General features: G+C 45.4%; 1 protein-coding gene across 1 annotated transcript in view; it reads right to left on the bottom strand.

The window, feature by feature from the left end:
• The window catches only part of LOC147103621 (rabphilin-3A-like), a 160,814-nt gene extending 139,767 nt beyond the window's left edge, over window positions 1–21,047 (bottom strand). The window contains exons 1-2 of the mRNA XM_085961366.1: window positions 20,903–21,047; window positions 5,253–5,358 (exon numbers count right to left, since the gene is read on the bottom strand). Of these exons, the coding sequence (XP_085817492.1) occupies window positions 5,253–5,329 (77 nt within the window). The 5' untranslated portion in view covers window positions 5,330–5,358; window positions 20,903–21,047. The remainder of the gene's footprint in view (window positions 1–5,252; window positions 5,359–20,902) is intronic.
• Between the last annotated feature and the right edge of the window lie 2,468 nt (window positions 21,048–23,515).

Below are 23,515 nucleotides of genomic sequence, written 5' to 3'. Positions count from 1 at the left end.
TATGTACAAAATATTTTTCGGTTATATTAGATCGTTATCCCTGTGTTTCTGCAAAATGAAATATTTCTGAAGAAACTGTATAGTTTGAGATCTGAATTCCTCAGCTCTGATTGACTGCAGGGTAAAAGGAGCCCAACCCAGTATATGGAAACAATGGTTGTTCCTGAACAGAACCACTAAAATAAGGGTCAACAAGTTCAAACCAAATGCACTCATTAAAGAAGGCGGCAATACTATGGAGAATAACCATCATATATAGATCTACTTAATACTCTGTGGCAATTTGAGGGGGGGGGCAGGAAGGGGTGGGAGGGTGTCAGCTACCACAGGTTTCTACTTTCCCTCATGGTGCCATTACTCCAGAGCCTCTAACCAAAACTTAGAGAGATCTGGTAGCAAACCCCGTGAATTAAGATTTCCCTAAAACCTAAAAAACGGATATGGGTGAATGGTGTATCTGTGATGGTACTAAGCCTTGGAGTGATTATATTTATTCAACCCAATAGAAAGGGATTCTGAATCATTTCCCCCCCCCTCCAGGTTTCTCCTCTTGCCCTAAGAAGGTACTAGCACTTGCTGGGGTACATCATCCAAGGAGCCATTCTTCATGTATGAGTGATCGTCGGCAGGCTATTGAAGCACAGGGGTCTCACTATTGAAGCACAGGGGTCTCACAGGCAAGCCCCAATCAGCCCTCACCAGACGTCCACAGAAGAGTAATTTCCCGCAGGAGTCGCTGGATAGCAATCAAGAATTTCACCTTAACTTCTCCCTCCCATTGAAACATATAAGATTTTGAGGGAGCTTGACAGGGTAGATGCTGAGAGGTTGTTTCCCCTGGCTGGAGACTCTAGAACTAGGGGGCATAGTCTCAGGATAAGGGGTCGGCCATTTAAGCCTGAGATGAGGTGGGATTTCTTCACTCAGAGGGTTGTGAATCTTTGGAATTCTCTACCCCAAAGGGCTGTGGATGCTGAATCGTTGAGTATATTCAAGGCTGAGATCGATAGATTTTTGGACTCTAGGGGAATCAAGGGATATGGGGATCGGGTGGGAAAGTAGAGTTGAGGTTGTAGATCAGCCATGATCTTATTGAATGGCAGAGCAGGCTCGTGGGGCCGTATGGCCTACTCTGGCTCCTAATTCTTGTGTTCTTATGTTCTCCCGCTCTCACGGTGCTGGCCAATTGTAGTACACGTCCCACTGCGCAGGTTGAGTTCAGCTAACTTAGCACAATATAGACAATCAGACCTGTGCTCTTCCCATTCTGTATGGCTCAGTACCACATCAGGTAGTGCATTTAACTACTGAGTCACTGGGGCAAGCTCATGAGCCAGATTTCCAGTCTGCATTAATACCATTCTCAACATTTGTTTTAATTTATTCATTATTGCTTTGCATTAAGTACAAAAATGCTGATAAAATGGCAAGAAAAGTAACAGAGAGTGACATAGAGCAAGAGAGAAAAAAGATTACTTACTGTTCCTTCTCACTATGCAGAGGATTAAGCGAAGAAAAAAATGAAAAATGAAAATAAAATTCCACAGGTTTCCCGCAGCATTTTCATTGTTACCACAGCAACAGCAGGTTGAGTAAAAGCCCAGAATTTTAAAATCACAGCCCTCTGTTTAAAACTGACATTCGGCTTATCTTGACACCCCAGCTGTATCTCATTACGGAGAAGAAACCAAAATTCAACTTACAAACGGAGCACCACAAGCATCGAGTCCTGATCTCAGTGCTTCAGCAATTGAAGTGACAATCTGTCTTCACAAGACTGAGAAGCTTTGGATCAATCCTCAGTGTGTTAACTGTCATAGCTACACTACATTCACAATGTGTATTCTCAATGAGACCTGCACTATATTTGCAGTGTGCATTCTCAAAAATATCTGCACTATATTCAGTGTGAATCTTACTCAGATCTGCACCGTATTCTCAGGAGGTTTTTGGGGGGCCTACTGAGTTGGTGTAAGTGTGGTGGAGCAGGAACCTCCACCCACTCTAGCCCTAGCCCAGAGGCCCCCTTCCAAATCCCAAGGAACGGGGTTATCTGCTTATCCAGGGCGTGCTCTCTGGCGCCTGTATGGGCAAATCAGCGGCGTCTCTCCTGGCCTGATCCACCCTTCTAGGGTAGAGCAGCACCGTGCCCCCTGGCCTGAAGTCTCTCGCTCCCCCAAAGAAACAAACACTGGGCCAATTAAAACATATTTCCTGTAGGTCTTCAGCTCCCATGGGAGCCACTCTACCACTAGTGAAGATAATTGATCGCCTCCAGGTCTCAAGGGCCGTGAGCTGTGCGGCAACCTTTCGAGGGGGTCACTTCCAAGGGTAGCCTGGGAACACCCTTAACACCCCCGCACCCACCCCTTCATATGGGTGCAGGGAGTGGAAGGTCCACCCACTGCACCCCCAAATTCAAATATAAAGGTCTACTCTAAACGGGGCAGAATCACAGGGCATCCAGATCCTCCTGGCTCATATTCTGGCCCCCTTCCTGGGTGGAAGTCGCATTTACGCCCTCTCCCAACCTAGGGATTTCGGGTCGTGGCCTTTCAGTGATATCGATGCTGTACTCACATTGTGCAATCCCAGCAACGCCTACACCATTTTTTCAGTGGGACCGATTCCCAAATTCGGCCCTCCCGATGAGGGGCAGCGCTCACAGAGTGAGAGCTGGCCAGGATACTGTGAGTCCACAATGCCTGATTTGTAAATGAAATGGACGGAATTGCAGGAACTGTGAACCTGTGGTTTTCTGACTAGCTCTTCCTGTGAGTGGCGCTCCTTGCCAGGAGCAACTGATCAGAGAAATCGGCCCCAAAGTGTTTTCTCAGTGAAATCTGTACTATAGGGCTAATTCCGCATTTCCAGTGGGAAGCACTGGGGGAATCGCACGGGTACAGCCTGCGATTTTCCACTGATTAAAATGAACAGACAAAGTTGTGCAGCTGCAATGTTTCTTGATGCACTTGCTGTGAGCGTTGCCCACTGCTGGGTGCATGGGAGCTCAAAAATCAGCCCTTATATTCACATGTTACATGGAAGGAAAATAGTAACATTTTATTTATTTATTTAATTAGGTTGGCAGATAGCGGACAGAAGAATTTTGGACAAACGCATTAAGTGTTTGTACCCATTATCTGCCAATGTAACTTCAAGGCAATATATATTAGCAATCACTCATTCACAATTTGCATGGTGAGTATCATTAGTGACATGCCCACTATATTCACACTGTATTATCAATGATATCTGCACTTTATCAATCAGTTGCGAACAGGGCTGGCCACAGATGGCAAGTTCTTGCCATCCCACTCTCCCCTCTACCAGCTGCCTGTGTGTTGTCGCTCTTTCATTCAGTTTTTCCTGTTCACAGATTCACCATCTCAGCTTTAACCTTTTCCCCCAGTGACAACACCTCTTTAAAAAGGTATTGTTATTCAAAGTAAATTTGACAGCAGCAGGTGCTTCAAACCAAACCCTCTTAACAACAAACCCAATTGTTTTGTCCGTTACTTTTGTCTCACGGTCTTTTACTCAACCCCAGAATATAAATGACAGATCCAGTACTCGTTTTATCTCGATGTTGTGCATCCATTCATTAAATAAAGCAGGATCATGCAACGCTGAACACACATATGTGACATCGTTTACAACCATGCAGTGTTGCTACAGGATGTGTATGACTGTAGATACAACACTGCTCACTGAGCATGCATGACTGCATTTATAATCATGCAGTGCGGTTACTGACGTTCTTTAAAATAGAGCCACCAAAAAGACAATCAAGTTACTTCACAGTACAATATGCCTAGAAGCAGTTAAATAATGAATGGGGTTATCTATGGCCTTGATGTGACACCAGAACTGGACTAATTATTGAAAGTTTACAGTCTAGAAAATACATGAATTCCCATCTGCGTTAAAATAGCAGACAAAGGATTATCATTTGAACACACTAAATGTTTGTAGGCTAATACTGGCAGCAGTCATTTCTAGGTTTATATCTCCAAAATGAGCAGTTCATGCCTTTGTATTCACTTTAGACTGTAATTAAAGCAGATTTGAATCATCAAGTATAGTGCAGTAAAGGCGTGAATCAAACTTGAATCCATTTCTCCATGAGTTGGAAGAGAAAGCTCATATCTAAAGTGAAACAGCGAAGTTCCTCAGAGATGTGTAAGAATTTACTTGCTTCTAATGTTTCTGGAATAGTGAATTAGACGCAGGCTGCTCACGCACTCCTAGAGACCAGGGGCAGAATGACATAAAAAAAGGAGCAGGTCATTTGCCTCTCTTCTTACTTGGTGTCCCAGAGGATCTAGTGCAGTCTGTGCCTAGTGTCCAGATATCTAGATCAGGCTGTGTCGGGCAACCCAGGAGGCCTACTGCAGCCTATGTCCAATGTCTCAGAGATCTGGTGCAGTCTGTGCCCAGTGTCCTGAGGGGGATCTGCGCCCAGTAAACCAGAGATCTGGGGCAGCCTATGCCTGATTTTAGGAGTGGGACCTGGTGCAGCACCTGAGCTGGGATCCTTAATGTCAACGCTGACAGTAACCAACTTCCCCACCTACCAGGTGCCCATCCTGGCCAGGCCACCAGATTTCAAATCCTTTTGTCTCCAAGCTACCCCCCGACCTCAGTCTGGATACAGTCTAGTCAACAAGGGGGTAGGCCACAATTGTTCCACTGTTGTCACTGCTAGCAAAGATCAGGCCAGATAAGAGCTGGCTTAATCTCCACTGCTACTTAGAACTCTCTGCCGCTGTGGTTCTGTCTTCAACAACCCATGGATGGCAGAAGCACATCTGACGTTGATTTAAAAGGTATACTCAGCACACGCAGCCTGCTGCTTTTTTTTTATTATACCAGCAGAAGGCATAGAAAGTTTGCTCAGTAATTGTTACTCTTTTGCCTACAAGGCCAGCACTAAAACAAAAATTTGAGACACTGGAAGAAATGGATTCAGTGCCCGAGACAACTGGTGGAGCATCCATGACTCTCCACAGGACTGGGGGGGTGTGAAGGAGTGTTACGATAATGGCTTGGAGTGCAGTATCTGTAATGGATTGATACATGGACTTTCAGTGGGTTTCATTAAGTTAGTCCTTGGTACAATGCAATTGAATAATGACTGAGCATGCAGAAAACAGGATTGAGGGAGATGGTGAAGCAGATTCCCTTTATAATACTTCAAGGCTTCCACATGCATTTTCTTAAAAACACAATAAAAGAATATTTTTGCTTACTTTGCTCTGAGAGTGAGCTGACGATCATTAGGGCAGACCCAGCGGTCAGTATTGTTCCCAAATACAGTGTCCGTCATGGCTGGCAACTGCTGGAAGGCAGTAGGGTCTGCATAAAGCAAAAACAACGAAAACATTAGACTTTGGTTCTGAATTAAACCAACCTTGTCCCGTTGCAATGCAATACACACTGTTAGTCCAAGTTTAATTTGGTGGATTCTGAAATGTGAATTAGGTTCAAGATGTTTCGTCATGAGACTCTCAATACTCTACACTCAACAACAGACATGACAAGTCACAACTAGCCTCTGTATTGAGAAGGCTGCTGAGCTTAAGGTGGCAGATCGCCTCACTTCCACCATTATTTCTTCATCCAACCCACCTTTTTTCCCCTCGAGAGGAGAGTTTTGACTCATCAGGCAAAGAGGTAGATGTCGTGTATTGATTGCGAGTTTGACACCAGTCAATACGGTAATGTAATGTGCGAGTTTAACACCAGTTAATATGGTAATGTAATGTGCATTGCATTATGGGAATTACCCGGGAAAGCAGCAGTCAGCCATTTTACAGATAAAGTAAAGATCACAGTTAGAAGCCTGTCTGCCTGACTCTGATTTAATTCGACGTATCTACATGCTTGATTGAACATATTAAAGCATAGATACAACAGTAAGGGATGCAGGTCTGTGGGGGAGGAAGAGCTTGAGGAGGATGAGAAGTGGGAATTGTGCCAATAGGAAAATGAAAGGGAAGAAAAAGATAGGGCCTCAGGGTGAAGCTGGGATGGGTGTCAGTTGAGTTGGAACTTTTAAGAGGAAATGAGGCAGTCTGTTGGATGTGTGGAGTTCAGTTAGAAGACTCTTGTGAAAGAAAATCTTGACTCCAAAACTCCAGAAGAGAGGGAGGCACAAAATTGAGTCTGAGCGCAGTAAACTCAGAGGATGTGTATAAGTTACCTGAAACAGATCACTGCTAACAGGGAAGCTGTCATCCAGCACATTTACAAGCAGACATTTTCAAATATATGACTCTTATATGCATTTGATTCACCATTCCTTTATAATTCTGTTTTACGACTGGAAAAGAATCCCTTTATATTACTTCCCTCTGATATGTAACTATATTATTCTATAATGGAGGCATCAAAAACGTTTCTCAGTCTTTAATCAATTTAATGTCAACAGTGCTTTCAACTGTCATTAGTAAGATTTTAATTTTATTGAGGATGCAATACATAACAATTACAGTCAGTCGAGAATACCAAGCTGTTATGTCAGCACAAGGTTTATCCAGAAACCATTTGATCTTTGCTCTCATGCTTTATGCTGTCTGTTGGACGATTAAAGTAAGAACATAAGTAAGTAAGGAGCAAGAAAGGGCCAATCAGACCCTCAACCCTGTTCCTTCCGCAGTTCTTGAACAATCTGCTCAGTCTTGGATTCTACCCAAACCATTTCATTTCCTGAGAAAACTTTTGATTCGCTTTATTACTCACTCCCAAGAATTTAAAACTCCATATATAATTCATAGCTATTAAGAGTTTGCTTCAATTAATCTCACCAGGGCAGCATGCATCCGGCCCACTAATAGCAGGTTAGTGACAATGATTGAGGTATTCGCATCATCTGATTTAATTTGCCCATAAACGTCATAAAAACTAACCAACCAGAACACATTGTCATAAAACCACTTTATAACGATGGCCCAATCTGATAAGAGAAAGGGCACAGGAGACAAATCATAATCCTGAAAACATTTCCCATCTCCATTTTTAAATGGGTCTTCTCAGTCCCACTGGCTACATTTTAAAAAACAAGTTGCGAAATCCACAGCCCAGAATATTACCACACCAATGCAGCTCCACAGACATTGGGTTCAATCCTTTACTGCATTCAATTCCCAATCGCAAATAGGAGCAGAAGCAAATCTCTATAACAGGTTCTAAATCTCTGGAGAAATGCATAGAGTGCACAGCGGTCAGAAAAACAGAGCTTGCATTTAAATACCCCCTAATCGTGGCCTCACAATGTCCCAGGTAATGGGTTTCTTTTGAAGTGCAGTCACTGTTATTATGTGGATAGAAGTGACAGAAAAGCACACAACAAGGTCCCAAAATACCAAATGAACAGATGATCTGTGTTTGTTGCTCACCCCACCCCTGGTGATGTTGGTTTAAGGTAGAAATGTTGATGGGACAGAACTCAATTCAATTCAATTCAAATCGCTTTATTGGCATGATAAGGTACATCTTATGTTGCCAAAGCATCGAAAAACATTTATGGTTTAACACATAAACGCAGATCTATTCATACAGTGTATAAATATACATTCGTATAATTTGTATATACTCTTTTCTTAGGTTTACTGGTTGTCCCTCTGTTTATGGCAAGCTGTAACATAGTGTGCCGCTAAGGTTACACAGTTTCTCTGTTTCCCTAGTAGGTATGGGAGTTTTTGGTCGTCATTCAAATTTCTGAATTCAGGGCATATTTGTGAGAATTTTTGGTAGAAATTCTCCCTGATGCCCTGATATTTTCCACAAGCTGTGAGGAAGTGCATCTCTGTCTCCACCACTCCCTGACTGCAGTGAGAGCATATCCTGTCCTCTCTTGGCAGCCGGGTCTGTCTGTGTCTGCCTTTTTCGATCGCCAGGCTATGTTCACTAAGTCTGTACCTTGTCAAGGTTTTTCTCAGTTTGCTATCCTTTACCATGGTCAGGTATTCAGCCATGTTGTATTGTCTGTTTAGGGCCAAGTAGCAATTGAGTTTGTTTTGGGTTTTTGTTGTTTCTGCCCAATATGACAGGTATTTTTCCTTTTGCTTAGTGACAATTGTGTTGGGTCGAATTCTCTGTGCTACGATGTCACTGTCCTGGGGCTGGTTATTGTTACTCACTACCCTTTATAAAAAATAGTGCCACGAAATCTTTTACATTCACAAGGCCCCAGTTTATTGTCTCATCAGAAAGATGACACATCCAACAATACAACACGTCCTCCGTTCTGCTTTAATATGTGTTAAGGTCCATACTGGAACTTGAACCCACAACTTTCTGACTCAGAGGCAACAGTGCTACCAACTGACATTTGTTATGCAGCACACACCATTTTATTGGCATATAAGCCTGCAAAAATAAAGCTCTGACCAGCAGTACCACACCATCCTCGCAGCTTTATCCTGTTTAACGTCTGTTCAATTCAAGGCCCACTACAACAAAACAGTGTTACACGCAAGATTACCAAACCAAAGGCTAATGGAATCAATATAATTAAACCCAAGAGCAATTGGACTCAAAGATCATTTAAATCAAGGGATATTGGACAGCAGCCTCTGGACGCACACCAATTGACCAGGAAGTTGCTGACAGCTGTCCACACAACTACAGTTTCACTTCGCTCTAGAACCTCAAATCATGTTAGTAAAAAAAAACTCAAGTTTTTAAAAAGACTTTTTGGCAAGATTGTTGTGACAGGAAAAACTGCAGGAATTTTAAAAAGTGTCACTTTGTGATTAAATCTTCATGTGTGATTGAACAATTCTTTATAACCTACAATCCTGCCATGAATAACTTTGGTTTCACAAAATGAAGAAAAACTCTTGCCGTCTTGACATTTTAGCAGTAAAAAGATGAAGAGGGTAATTACTTGGAACACTAATGGCACTGTAAGTCACTGGCCATGGATCATATTCCAGGCACTCAAAGCAATGTACTCCATTGCTTAACATTTGTACTACCAAGCATTTCCATTAAGAACAGGACCTCTCAGCAGTTTGACAACTGTTCTTATACTCTATCATTTATTGTGATGTTGAAACGATGAACTTGTTTGCATAATATTACTTGGGTTCAAAGCTTTTAAGTCCTGATTTTAAGCCCCCGTGCCCAATTACAACAGGGCATGCGACGGGATTAAGATATTCGCAGTGTGGCACTCACTGGATCTACGCTGCGGGACATTTTAACAGGCTCGTTTTGGGCAGTGTGTGAGGTCCTTGCCCCAGGCAGCCGAAGGCCTCGTTGAGGCTCAAGAGTCGGGGCCTTACAATGTCAGTCAGACCTCGACGTTGTTTTTACTACGTGTCTTGAGGGCAGCATGTAGTGTTGGGGGAGCAGGCCCAGAAGAGGTCTGAGGTGGTAAATTTATTGACATTTTCAAGTTTCCTTGTGGGTCAGGAGGAGCAGGAGTGCTTCCATGGGCCCCACAAGGAAACCATGGGCCTCCCCTGCACCAGGCTTCCTCTCTCTCCTGACTGCGATCCCTGTCGGCCCACCCCACCCCGATCAACTTACCTGACTGTCGGGGACTGCTCCCATGTGTTCCGGGCTGCGACCTCTCGCCTTGCTTGCCTGCCTCCCACCCGTCGGCCTCACGTCACAATCGAGCGGAAGTGGTATATTTAAATGAGGCCAGGGAGTTAAAATGCCCTAGGGCTCACACGACGAGCCTGGGGCAAACATGATGCTCGCACCGCCAGTCCCAGGCTTGCTGCTCGGCCCCATTTAAAATCGGGTCTTTAGAATCACAATGTGGTGAGGAAGAAAAAAAAAAATCCCGTTCCCTTTTCACACTTCGCTCTGCATGTGTACTCTATCTCATCACCTATATTTACACAGCATCATTTTGCAGTGAACAAACTCTGCTGTCAACTGGTTCTGCTGTTTGGGTGACTCGATGGCAGGATCGTAGGATGCAACAGCAGATGATGATTTAAATCACCCTGTGGACGGCAAGATGAGTTGCCAAATTAGTTATTGAAAGTTTATCGACAAAACAAAACGTGCTGTCGATGGCTCAGTGGGGAAATACACCATGCTGAAGTGGCACTGAGCCGATCAGGCTGGTCAGCCCCCATGTTGGATCACTGGTCTCTGCTGGCGTCAACAGTTGGGGCACGACAACCACTCTCCGTTGCTGTCCGCTGACCTCCTGCTAGAAAGTGCTTGTGCGGGCACTGGGTGAGGACAAGGGGGACACTTGGCTGTGATTTTTCCACTGGCACTCACGGCCTTGGTCATATTGGTCACTTGGGAGAGCTGCCAGGAGCCACAGAGCTGTACCCGAGCAAGAAGCAGTGCCTTCTGGACAGGAGAGAAGAAAGGAAAAGGGAAATTAGTCAGTAAAAGAATTGAAAGGTTTTTTGTTTGTGAACTTCAGTCGTTAGGCTTTCTATCTTTTGCAGGTTGTCAACATTATGGGATATGCCAACGCAAACTGAGTCAACAGAATATTAGCTTGTTTTGGCTTGGGGTAGAATAAGTGGAGATTGTTGTAAATTATTATACAAAAGCAAATTACTGCGGATGCTGGAAATCTGAAATAAAAACAGAAAATGCTGGAAATACTCAGCAGGTCAGGCAGCATCTATGGAGAGAGAGAGACCGAGTTAATGATGCTGCCTGACCTGCTGAGTATTTCCAGCATTTTCTGTTTTTATTATATATTATTATAATTCATTGCTTTTCCCGGCACAGCGAGCTGTTGTAATTTCATCGGATGCTCATTTGTTCCTCATTCAAGGACAGCCAGCGAAAATGCAGTACAGGAAACTCTTTCATATCCGGCACCAACGGGACTGGGATGGTGCCAGTTGATTAAAAATTCCGGATAAGGAAGAAGGGACATGGAGTGACAATGGCCCCAGGTACGAGAGCCCCGTAACACAGCCAGAAGTGCTGACGCCCCGTAGCACAGCCAGAAGTGCTGAAGCCCCGTATCACAGCCAGAAGTGCTGGAGCCCTGTAACACAGCCAGAAGTGCTGAAGCCCCGTATCACAGCCAGAAGTGCTGAAGCCCCGTATCACAGCCAGAAGTGCTGGAGCCCTGTAACACAGCCAGAAGTGCTGAAGCCCCGTATCACAGCCAGAAGTGCTGGAGCCCCGTAGCACAGCCAGAAGTGCTGAAGCCCCGTAGCACAGCCAGAAGTGCTGGAGCCCCGTATCACAGCCAGAAGTGCTGAAGCCCCATATCACAGCCAGAAGTGCTGGAGCCCCGTAGCACAGCCAGAAGTGCTGGAGCCCCATAGTACAACCAGAAGTGCTGGAGCCCCGTAACACAGCCAGAAGTGCTGGAGCCCCATAGCACAACCAGAAGTGCTGGAGCCCCGTAACACAGGTACAGGGGACCCGGTTACACAGCCAGAGGTGCAGGAGCCATGGTTACACAGCAAAAGGTACGAGATCCCCGGTTACACAGCCGCAATTATACAGTATACGGAAGCCTCAAAACCTCCTCCTGAATTTTGCCGGTTATTAGAGAATTAGGTGCCGTTTAAACGAGAGTTTCCTGTAAAATGAACAGATTGAACAGCTCTGTCACAGCCCTGGGACAGACAGGCCCACGATGAGGTGACATAAGCTCAATCATTGCTTTGATTTAAGACCAGGGCACTGGATACAACTCCCGTCGAGGGTGAGTTCCCTCTATCTTCACTGAAGGAAGGAAGGGAAAAACTGATCAAATAATCAGGGATTATCCCGAAAGTGATTAACTGGATCCTTCTGTTAAAGCAGGGACAAGGCCAGACTGGAATGCCCCACCTTAAATACCGAGGGGGGCAGATAATACTGGGGGACATGGGGGATAAAGATAATGGAAAGCCAACAATTTATGATCTGGGTCTACACTTGGGTGATGGAGATATGTTGGCTCATGCGCATGCGGAGATGGTGTTGCTGAAGGGAGTTTGCTGTGATATTAATAAAGGCCATGAGCAACATTACAGCACATTCTGAGCTCACAATTTCCTCTTCCCATCACTTTCCCTGAACATCCCCCTGCCTCGCTCCAGATGCCTTGCATCATATGCCACTTCCCCTCAGAGAGCCTGGGCAGTTGAGCAGCTCCCTCTCCTCAATGCCCACCCAAGCCGCTGTCCTCACAATGTGTGGGTGAATGATTGGAAGTGTTTGAGATGCGTCACTGGTTACTGTTACCTTGTGTTCGATGGGGAAGCACCTTCCCCCCCTCTCCCACCAAGCACTGCTCCAGACAAACGTTCATGCTCTGAGGCGACCGCAGGCACAAGCACCACATCTTTCCAATCCATGGTGTAATGAATTATCCACTCCAACACTAGACCGCCTCTGACATATTCTCATTGTTGAATTCTTTCACCATAAGTAATAGGAAAGTAGAAGAATTCATCTTTACATTTTTTGTGCTAATCAAGGTGAAGGACATTAAAGTTGGCAAGTGAAAGGCATTTTGCAATTTTGTCACCTGCTATCAGCATCAAGCACCCACCAAGTGAGGCATCAGCGAAGCCAGTTGCAGAATTAATCTTTCTTTACTCTGCCCCAACTGTATACCCCAACCAAAATCTCAGAAGAGCACCCACTTACTACACCCCTGTAAATGTTTCCATTCCCATAGCAGCCATCCTATGGCTTGTATGAACAAGATTGTCACTTTTTGGCTAATTACGAGATATGTACAGTGGGTAAATGTTCACTGGAATTTGGGTTGCAGTTGCCCAAACTCATTTCATGCAGAACCTATAGAGCCCGCACAGAGAGCAGACTTGCAACCTATACGAGCTGGATTTGGTTCCACATTGCAGCAGTAAAATATCAGTGTGCTAACCGAGCACCCCTCCCAGTTCCCTAACCTCTTTCTTCAACAATAACTGTTGTCATTTTAGACAGCTTCATCCAGGCACCAACCCTATTTCATTACAGACTGCGTCAATCAGGGACCATTCATTTTAAGGCAATATCTACTCTGGCTGAGATTCTGCAGCATTCCACCCTTGTGACTTCTTTCAGTGAGACTGCCAATTTAGTGACGATTATAGACCATTTTATGGTGCGCAGTTCATGCCCGATGGGTTGCGAGATCCTCAGACTCAATTCATTTTGGACCTTTATAGACAGAGGAGGCTTTCATCCCATCAGTCTGAGCTGGATTCAAACATAAGTCCCAGAGGGGGAGTGGAGGTGTGCCAACCCAAATCCTGAGGGGTTGTTATTTTCAAGCTTCACCACAACGTAGTGAGCAGAGCCTATTTAATGATTTGAAATGAGCAGCGTGGCAATGTGACACAGCGGCACTCCAACAAGCTGCATCAGTGATGGCTTGGATGTGGAATTGCTATCACAATTCTCCGATTGCCAGTTTCCTGGCTGCTGCCTTCTGTCAGAGGCGATGCTCAATTCAGAGGAATTCAAAAGGAGAAGAATAAAATAAATTAAGGGAGTAATTGTTTCCAAACCACTCACGTACACCTTCTTCTTGTGGCTGGATCAATTCCACCCTCTTAGCTGGGAAATGAAATGAGGCCCCCAGGGAGACCTACATAGGAGCATCAACAACAAAAAATAACTTATTAAACAATCCCGTAAAACTATCAGTGAGGTGAATTAAAGCAGACACATCCTACATTTGCAACATTTTAAGATTAAACATAAATGCTGGAAATACACAGAAAGCAGGTGGGTATCTGAAAGAAAACAAGAGGTTCACATTTGGGGTGAGGCTGCTCATCACGTGCGGTTGTGATGGAGTCCCATCCGAAACATTAGCTACTGACCGATTTGCTGTGTATTTCCAGAACTTTACTGAAAAACTCTCTATAAGCTAAACATGACTATTTCTACTGCTCTATGAATATTAAGTTTGTTCTCTGTTTTTTGGCGCCTTCTCTCATCTCCAAACAGGAATAAAATCTCCAGAACATGCAGTCCATACTAAATTAACCAGCTGTTGCAGTTTATAAAATACCATTTTTGGCTGCCCCACCTCCTCAGGGTACACTAATAAAAAATTGAATCAGTGTTGTGATCAGCCCAACCTGACATCTACCCTTCAGAGTAAGTTCACCCACCCTCCACCCCACCAAACTGTCCCCTTCAGAACAAGATTTCCATCATCCTGCTTGGAACCAGACCTCCAACTCTTCCAGTTAGAGCAACACCAGTTCTTCATTCAGAACAAGACTCCAGCATTCACGATCAAAACAAGACCGCCCCCAGCACTCCCCATCAGTACAAGACCCCCCGAGCACTCCCCATCACAACAAGACCCCCCCAACACTCCCCATCACAACAAGACCCCCAACACTCCCCATCACAACAAGACCCCCCCAACACTCTCCATCACAACAAGACCCCCAAACACTCCCCATCACAACAAGACCCCCCGGCACTCCCCATCACAACAAGACCCCCAAACACTCCCCATCACAACAAGACCCCCCCAACACTCCCCATCACAACAAGACCCCCCCAACACTCCCCATCACAACAAGACCCCCAACACTCCCCATCACAACAAGACCCCCCCCAACACTCTCCGTCACAACAAGACCCCCAAACACTCCCCATCACAACAAGACCCCCCGACACTCCCCATCACAACAAGACCCCCAAACACTCCCCATCACAACAAGGCCCCCAAACACTCCCCATCACAACAAGACCCCCAAACACTCCCCATCACAACAAGACCCCCAAACACTCCCCATCACAACAAGACCCCCAAACACTCCCCATCACAACAAGACCGCCCCCAGCACTCCCCATCACAACAAGACCCCCCCCAACACTCCCCATCACAACAAGACCCCCCCAACACAACAAGACCCCCTGAGCACTCCCCATCACAACAAGACCCCACAGCTCTACCTCAAAGTAAGCCTCAGTTTGCTGCAAACATCAGCTCTCAGTTTGGTGTCAGCCTCCTTAAGCAGCCCCCTTACATCACTATGGACAGCATCAATCCTTCAAGCGGTGTAGTCACACCATTTCAAATGATCATAAAGCAGTAGCACAGCTCCACCAATGTAACAACAAAATAAATACAGAGCGACTGTAATCAGTTAGAACATTTCTACTTGAATTATACAGGCTAAGTTCCCACTGCAAAAAAAGGTCAATATCCGTGTGAGACAACCTCAATAATATCAAGAACCAACACCATTTAAGTCTGCGCACTTTCTATATCGATGAGAAGATACATTTACAGTATGGCATTATCTTCCTCACTGACCATGTTAAAAATTCAGTCATAAGAATAAACAGTCCCAAAAATTGTTAATAAAATATATATATGGAAGTCTGTCAGCTCAGACACTGCCTCTTGCAAAACATGTTTCCTAAAAGCTTCAGAACTCAGGTCATTACCACTGTCCTCCTCAGTTGGCAGATTGTCTCTGTGTTAAAGACTTTCAGGAGCGAGCTTCAGCTCCCAATTGCTTCTGCTGATCCTGCTTTTTTTTTTCGACACCAGAGAGCTGCAGAGAGCAGAGGATCCCTGCAGTAAGCAGCCCCGTGCCAGTGGTGGTTCAGCAGCAGTCAGCTCCTTATTATTCTGCAGTACCCTGACATGCCAGGGATGCCTGATGGACACAGCATTGCAGCTGGTAACAGCCTGCAATCCACTCCGTTATACAACTGGCCCAGCACGGGGCTATCACATGGAGGTGACGATAAACCTGTGGCCGTTCACCGCCCCTTCAGAAAATGAAGCAAATTGGAGAGTGCGTGCAAGTGTAAATTGTTCACCAACTATTAGAACACGCAGAGTGATTGGGCAGAATTTCCAATTGTCATTCCATTTTTTCTAATGTTTCTACGGGCTGCAGTCAAATACCCAGACATTCCCAATTCGCCTTTGATTATATGTCGTTTAAGCCACTCACACCCAAGACTTACTTAAGGTTAAACCCAATGCAGTGCTCGTGTGAAGCATAAACACCTGCAATGGGCCAGTTGGGTCAAATGGCCTGTTTCTGTGCTGTACATTCTATGTAGAGTTAAAGTTTTTTTTAAAAAGGAATGGAATGGAGGTGCTCTTTCATTTTTTTAAATAGTAGCCCCTCCTCCTCACAGCCATGCCCATGGGATTGAAAAGGTTTTTGCAATACAGCTCCCGATGTTGTCATCCTTGCTGGGCTTAAAGCAGGGCTGTCAAGCTTTTGTCTTTATAGCCCCATGCATGTGCACAATAGAGCCCCAAGACCATGGATAAAGTTTAAATCCATATTCCTGTTAAGGCCCATAAAGCACAAGTTGGTCCTTATTGAAACATATAAAATTCTTACAGGGCTTGACAGGATAGATGCTGGGAGCATGTTTCCCCTTGCTGTCACAGTCTCAGGATAAGGGGTCGGCCATTTAGGACTGAGATGAGGAGAAATTTCTTCACTCAAAGGGTTGTGAATCTTTGGAATTCTCTACCCCAGAGGGCTGCGGATGATCAGTCGTTGAGTATATTCAAGACAGAGATTGATAGATTTTTGGATACTAAGGGAATCAAGGGATATGGGGATCGGGCGGGAAGACGGAGTTGAGGTAGAAGATCAGCCATGATCTTATTGAATGGTAGAGCAGGCTCGAAGGGCCGAATGGCCTACTCCTGCTCCTATTTCTTATGTTCATATACCAACAGATCTTGGTGTTCTGTTTCAGGATTTATTCACCAATGAGGGCTAAGAACTGCCCTTTCCAAACTTGGAAACCCACAAAATTCAAACAGGATAAACCAACAAATAAGAAATATAAAACCATATAAGGCTGAATTTCTTGGGCTTTGAGGATTAGATTGCCACATCTGTGGCTACAAGTTGGACACCCCTGGTTTAAGCAACATTGAGACATCGGTTTCATCTCTCCTTTCCCCTACCCCACTAAGGTGAGGGAGTACAAATCCTTCTCTCAGTATTGCTTGGAATAAACAAAACCTGAGTGCAGTGGTGGGGCAATATTAGGACAATGGAAACAGGACCATGCAACACCAAGCACTAATTTGATTTTCAGGTAAAGGTCTTGAAGTCACAGCTGTCATCACCACCCCCCAGAGCACAATGAGAAAAGGCTCACCAAGAGCTTCCTCAGACCATGTACAATCTGCTCCATCAGGGACTCTATCCAAGCCATTTATGGAGAAACGGTTCTGCAAAAATCCTTAAGCAAAACTCCAGAATATCTGTCAACCTTACTTCCTACACTATGTATTGTAGACCTTGTTTGCTAGGACAATTTCATAGTCCCAGCAACCTCAGGAATCATCACATTCCATACAGAAATCAACCACAACTGGGGCAAAAGTGGATCTGTTGGACAGCTTAGTGTTGGCAGGAGTTGCCTCAATGGACAGGTTGCAATAGACAAAGAAGTGTTTCAGAATACTTTTGGACACCAATCAGAAAGATAATATAATGTACTCTGATACCATGGGTAGGTTTCCATTTGAACAGGATCAGAGTCAGAACTACCAGCCAACACATGGCATGTTAAAAAAATATGGCCCCTTTCCCCAAACATACCCCCTCTTCTAATCAACTGCATAGAACATGCATTGATAGATGGAACTTTGTACAGTACTTAAAACATACAACTTCGGGGCTGGGTGTCACAAGCTGAAGATCTTAATTTAGATGATTCTGTGGCTAGACAATGTCTTACTTTCAAAAATATCGAGGAGGCTTGTGTAAATCCAAAGTTCTGCCCACTCCAGCTTATGGTGTCACTTCAACGAAGTGCACAAGCCTTTGCTGGAAGCGTGATACATTATTTACAGGCGTGTGGTGGTGGTGGCGTGGCGTGTCACCCACCCCACTCCACCCTGCTCTCAATGGGATGATTCTTTGAAAAATGTTTAAAATGAAACTTCTCGCATCTCCCTTCCAATTCCGAAATCTCTGTACCAGTCAGTCACTGTCTTTCCTCCAGTTAGCGGGATTATATTAGGGCTATCGCTCTCAGGTCATACTTTGCAATTTGCTGCATGAAACCTGCCAATTGGCGGGCGGCCGCGCGCCTTGGGGGGAACCGTTGATTGTGACCGGCGTCCCCTGGAATATTTTTTGGCGCGCGGCCCGTTCAAATTTTCGCACACGCGCGGTTTCTCCCATGTACAAGCTGCTTGAGCGGCTTAACGGCAACGCTGATCGTGATTGACTACCGCCCTCAGAAATTCAGGGATGGCTAATGATTCCGCATCCGCCATCTTCCTAATGTTAGAAAAGAAAGAATTGCATTTATATAGGCGCCTTTCACGACCCACCGGACGTCTCAAAGCGCTTTACAGCCAATGAAGTACTTTTTGAAGTGCAGTCACTGTTGTAATGTGGGAAACGTGGCAGCCAATTTGCGCACAGCAAGCTCCCACAAACAGCAATGTGATAATGACCAGATAATCTGTTTTTGTTATGTTGGTTGAAGGATAAATATTAGTCAGGACACCGGGGATAACTCCCCTGCTCTTCTTTGAAATAGTGCCGCCGGGATCTTTTATGTTAGAAAAGAAAGACTTGATGAAGGGTTTCGACCTGCAACGTTGACTCTGTTTCTCTCTCCACGGATGTTGCCTGGCCTGCTGGGTTTTTCCAGCATTTTCTGTTGTTACTTGCATTTCTATTGTGCCTTTCCTGACTTCCCAAAGCGCTTTACAGCCAATGAAGGACTTTTGAAGTTTCGTCACTGTTGTAATCTACATCAATTTTGGGGGGGGGGATTATGACTACCTCAGAAATTCCTGTCTGAAGCAGGCAGGAGCCTCGTGAATTTATGCAAATCGGGGTCGTTGTCCCCTACCCGCCCCTTGACATTTAACCCGGGTCTGAGCGAGGAAGTTGAAGCAGGTCAATGGCTGGTGGAAAGGACAAAGCAGTCCTCCAGGTAAGTCAAAATATTTTTTTGTTTGTGAAGCCAGAAGGAGCTGAAGTGCTTCTCCGGAACCCACAAAGAAAGATGTCCCCCCACCGCAAGACCCTCCCAAAAACTCCCACCCCACCACTTACCTGGAAGCCCCCGATCTCCCCCTGCCAGCAGCCACTCTGTGCCCTCTTCTCACCCAAAACAGGTGGGATGTGGAGCAGCCACATTTAAATGAGACCCGAAGATAAACTACCCCTGAATTTTGTGACAGCGAATGGGTTTCGCAGTCCTTCCCGGCCACCCAGAAGCCCCATTTAGGTTAAAACTGACCCAAATAACTCAACTGCAGCTTAAGTCAAATGTCCCCTGTTTCGCTCTGTGGCCAAACAAATGTGCCAACATGTCCCAAACCAGGTGGAACCGATATCCATCGGTGGAGGTTGGGAGAGGGGAATGTGAAAGCTGCATTTTGGTGCTCCTCCAGGCAAGCTTAGGAATGGATCAAGTTCCAAATTTCACATTGTTATATTTGTTGTCTTATAATACTCCTGTGAAACGCCTTGGGACGTCTTCAAAGGCGCTATATTAACGCAAGTTGTTGTTATTGTTGGGGGGGGGGATTCTTTCACACTTCTGGTGCAGAGGCAGCACCTGCCAGCAACGCGCATTGGGCACAAAGCGTCGCGCTGCCGTTACGCTCGATTTTCCGTCCATTCATGTGCCGCCTCTACGCTGGGAAAACACACAAGTGGGAAATGTCCCCTCCAGTGTCGGCACTCCTCGGGGCAGCTGTTCAGCGGGCCAGATGCAGAGTACAGCCGCCTCTACAGAACAACGTGGCTTTAAAGAACCCGACTGCGGCGTTTCCTACACCAGGCACATTGGCCAATCTAATCCCCGATCTGTGCTGGGCGGTGGGGCAGTGTGGTGCTGTGACAACCCCTGCCCGGTCGGAGCTGGGATGAAACTGTCCAAACCTCTCGTCTCTCGTCTTCTCGGTCTGGGCTGAATTTCAAATACAGGTTTGAGAGATTCAAAGATTCTAACCCACTGCACCGCCAGCCCCCAATAAAATCGAACGCGGAACCTTTTGTGAATTCACTACACAATATTTTAAAACTGTACATGCGCCACAGTTAGACTCTTCTTGCAAAGCACAATTCTTGTATCATGAACCCTAGTACTTTCTACCTTAAATGTTACTGAGATAAATATTGCAATTTAGGGTCACAGTTCAGCCCCTTTGACATCCAGTGCTAAATCCAAGTGTGCGCGCTTTCTTCATTCAACCAGCCGCACTCTCCTCTCCCGCCCCATTCATAACTGAAGAGCGGCGACGGAAAAGTGACATTTCAGCCCGGCTCACAGAGGCTGAGCCCCCAAGAGACACCTAAAGGCAGAGCCCCGGCTACCAAACTGTAAACATGTACAATGCGGTACAACAGAGAGCAGCCAGCCTTCCATCGTTTGCTGGAATCTCAGATGGCTCTAGCTATGCAACAACTCCAATACAAAGCACCAGATTTAGCATCACACACAGAAAAAGCTATGCCTGCACACATCTGTGTCTGTGTGTCTCTGCCTATGTGTCTGTGTCTCTCTGTCTGTGTGTGTGTGTGTGTGTGTGTCTGTCTGTGTCTCTCTGTCTGTGTGTGTCCCTGTGTATCTGTCTCTGTCTGTGTGGGGAAGAGGGTGTAAGTACTGCACACTGCCCCTGCATTCACCACGACCTGCTGCTCGGCTCTAATATACAGTCACATACAACGAGTGCAGTACCGGTAACGAGGAATGTTAAACACTCTCACTCGGTGCGGTCGATCGAGGCTGATTCTGTTACAGTCGGGCACAGAAAAAAGAAGCAATGTCTTCTTAAGGCTGTTTTTCTCTAACACGCCTGGTTTGCTGATGTCCTGGGAAAATGTGCAATCAACATCACACCAGTTTCTTATAACAGTTCTCGCAAACCTTAATAGCCGAGGCTTACGATCTGATGGGTTAATTTTTGTTGTTGCGTGCACTACATTGATAGATAATCGAAGGCAAGCAAGAGTACTACCTGAGAATGGGGACAGATCCTGAGAGATGGTGCAATCCAGTCCTGTCCTGTCTGCGCTGTGTGTCTGTGCACTGGTATCAATTCTGCTGCCAACAGCTTAATTGCAGTCCCTACTCTCTCCTCTCTGTGCCTCTGCTGGTGGATGTTCCACCACTGATGGCCAATGCCCCATGACACGTGGTGTCGCCAGTCAATGCTATTTCATGCAAATTGAGAATGTGACATGAATAAATAAAGGCAGATCCCTCCCTGTGTGTGACAGGGAGGGCAGCCCAAGCGAATCAATGAAACTGTTGCAATCCCACAGGCAGCACTGCGGACTCAGTCCACCCAACCCTTCGGTCCCAATGCCTACTTCAGACTCTCTCCACCGAGTCATTAGCCGCTCCTTCATTCTGACCAAAAGATCCCTGGATTCTCCACTAACGGCGTAGCGAGCCCAAGGCACGGCTTGTTTTCAACCCATTTCCGCCCTATCTACACACGGACACGGCGCGGATGGTGCAGCCGCCCTTCATCAAAGCCAACATTCCCAGAGTCAGATACAAAGGGAAAGTGGGGGAGGGGAGACCCACGTTTGGAAATCTGAAACAACACCAGAAAATGCACCGCAAAGCCGAACAACGTCTGAGAGAGAAATTAAGGTTAATAATGTTTCGGGTGGGATTTCTCGCCACGGTTCTTTAAAGCGCTGACCACCCCAACCGTGCAATTCCCGTTTTATGGCAAGTTCCCACTGTTGGGAATGAGTCAGTGGTGGAGTTACCGAGAGAGCAACACGATCTGAACCCGAGCTCCCCCATTTGCCCCGATTATGGGAAGGTATTGGCTGAGGAGCGATGCGGGAACAGGTCTCCTGGCCTGCTGGTTGGATGAGCAATGATGGGGCGGGCGGGGGTGCAACCTAAAAGGGAAGAGGAGAAACTTGCAAACGTTACTTTTTTGTTTTCAAACAACATTAAGGTGGTGGATTAGATGCTTTCACATAAGTGCGGGGCTGTGCATATCAAGGCGAAGGACTGAACTCCCTTGGGTATTAATTACCCTGTCTCGTTGTCTTACACCATCAGACGGAAGCATGCTCCCAGTCAATTTGTTGCCAAGTCAGAAATTCATCCATAAACATCCTCAGCCTGTGTTACTATGGTAGCACAGTTTACACAGCACATTCTTGTTTTAAACACAATGGGCTGAAATTCTTCCTGTGGATTATTTTAGTGAAAATGTTGGTGCAAGTTCAAAATTGGATTTCTTGACTTTTTTGTCAAAACCATCCATCAGAAGAATTTTGCTCCCTACAAGTCAAGAAATGTTTAAAATGGCAAATATCAATATTCCTGATACATATAAACAGGAAGAAAAGGAGGATCATTTTTTGTTCCATTACCTTTAGGAGTTCCCACAATGTTTTCACTGTTGTTCACTTCCTCTAGGACCTGAGTTAAGTTGAGGTGAGTATTTGACTGAGCAAATTGTACCTGGTCTATTGGGAGGTGGAATTGCTTATGTCATTCTGAAATGTCCGATACCCTGATGTATCTACAACGGTATCAGCACCATTGAAACACTCTGAGTGACTGTACTTGTGTGAAAGCATCTAATCCACCAGCTTAATGTCTGAGCACCCAAATTCTGTGATGCTCCAAAAGGCACGCATACTGTAAAATATAAGATAGTCACCAAGAAATCCAATAGGGAATTCCGAATAAACTTCTTTACCCAGAGAGTGGTGAGAATGTGGAACTCGCTACAAGGAGTAGTTGAGGCGAATAGTATAGATGCATTTAAGGGGAGGCTAGATAAGCATATGAGGGAGAAGGGAAGAGAGTGTTATGCTGATAGAGCTAGAGGAGGAAAGACGGGAGGAGGCTCGAGTGGAGCATAAATGCCAGCATGGACTGGTTGGGCTGAATGGCCTGTTTCTGTGCCGTATAGCCGATGTAATCCTATATCAAATTTTATTTGACTTGAAAGAAATAATGGGATTTAGCCACCAAATCTGCTAGGTCCCTGTTTCCACATTATAGGTATTGATGGAGATACCAACTGGCAATATTTGAGGAGTTGGACAGTTGGATCAAAGCATTTGGTTTTCCATAAGACAGATTGTTACAAACTCTACATTTCAACATCAACTTGTCTTTACATAGCATCTTTAACATAGAAAAATGTCCCAAAGCACTTCAGTGAGGAAAAACTGATGGCCAGCCAAAGACGGATAGATTAGGAGGGGTAACCAAAAGCTGGAGAAACTTTAAAAATGTAGAATTTGAAGCAACAGTACACCATCCGTTGTATAATGACTCCCTCCTAATATTTTATGAACATATCTCCTTAAGTGGCTCGGTGTCAAATTTTGTTTGATAATCGCTCTTGTGAAGCATATGGGACGTTTTACTACACAAGTAATAATGAGAGAGAGAGTATTAGAACAGGTGACCAAAAGCTTGGTCAAAGAAGTAGGGTTTAAGGAGCATCTTGAAGGAGGAGAGAGTGGTAGCGAGGCAGAGAGGTTTAGTGAAGGAATTCCAGAGCTTAGGGCCTCGGCAGCTGAAGGCACGGCCGCCAATGGTGGAGCGATGAATAATACTCTCTGTATAATTGCTCCATCTC

This window comes from Somniosus microcephalus, chromosome 19 (assembly GCF_052327205.1).
Source record: "Somniosus microcephalus isolate GS21.2 chromosome 19, FLI_Smic_1.0, whole genome shotgun sequence".
Lineage (NCBI taxonomy): Eukaryota > Metazoa > Chordata > Chondrichthyes > Squaliformes > Somniosidae > Somniosus > Somniosus microcephalus.
The sequence above is the reverse complement of the archived record's forward strand: the minus strand, read 5'-3'. Positions and strand labels throughout refer to the sequence as shown.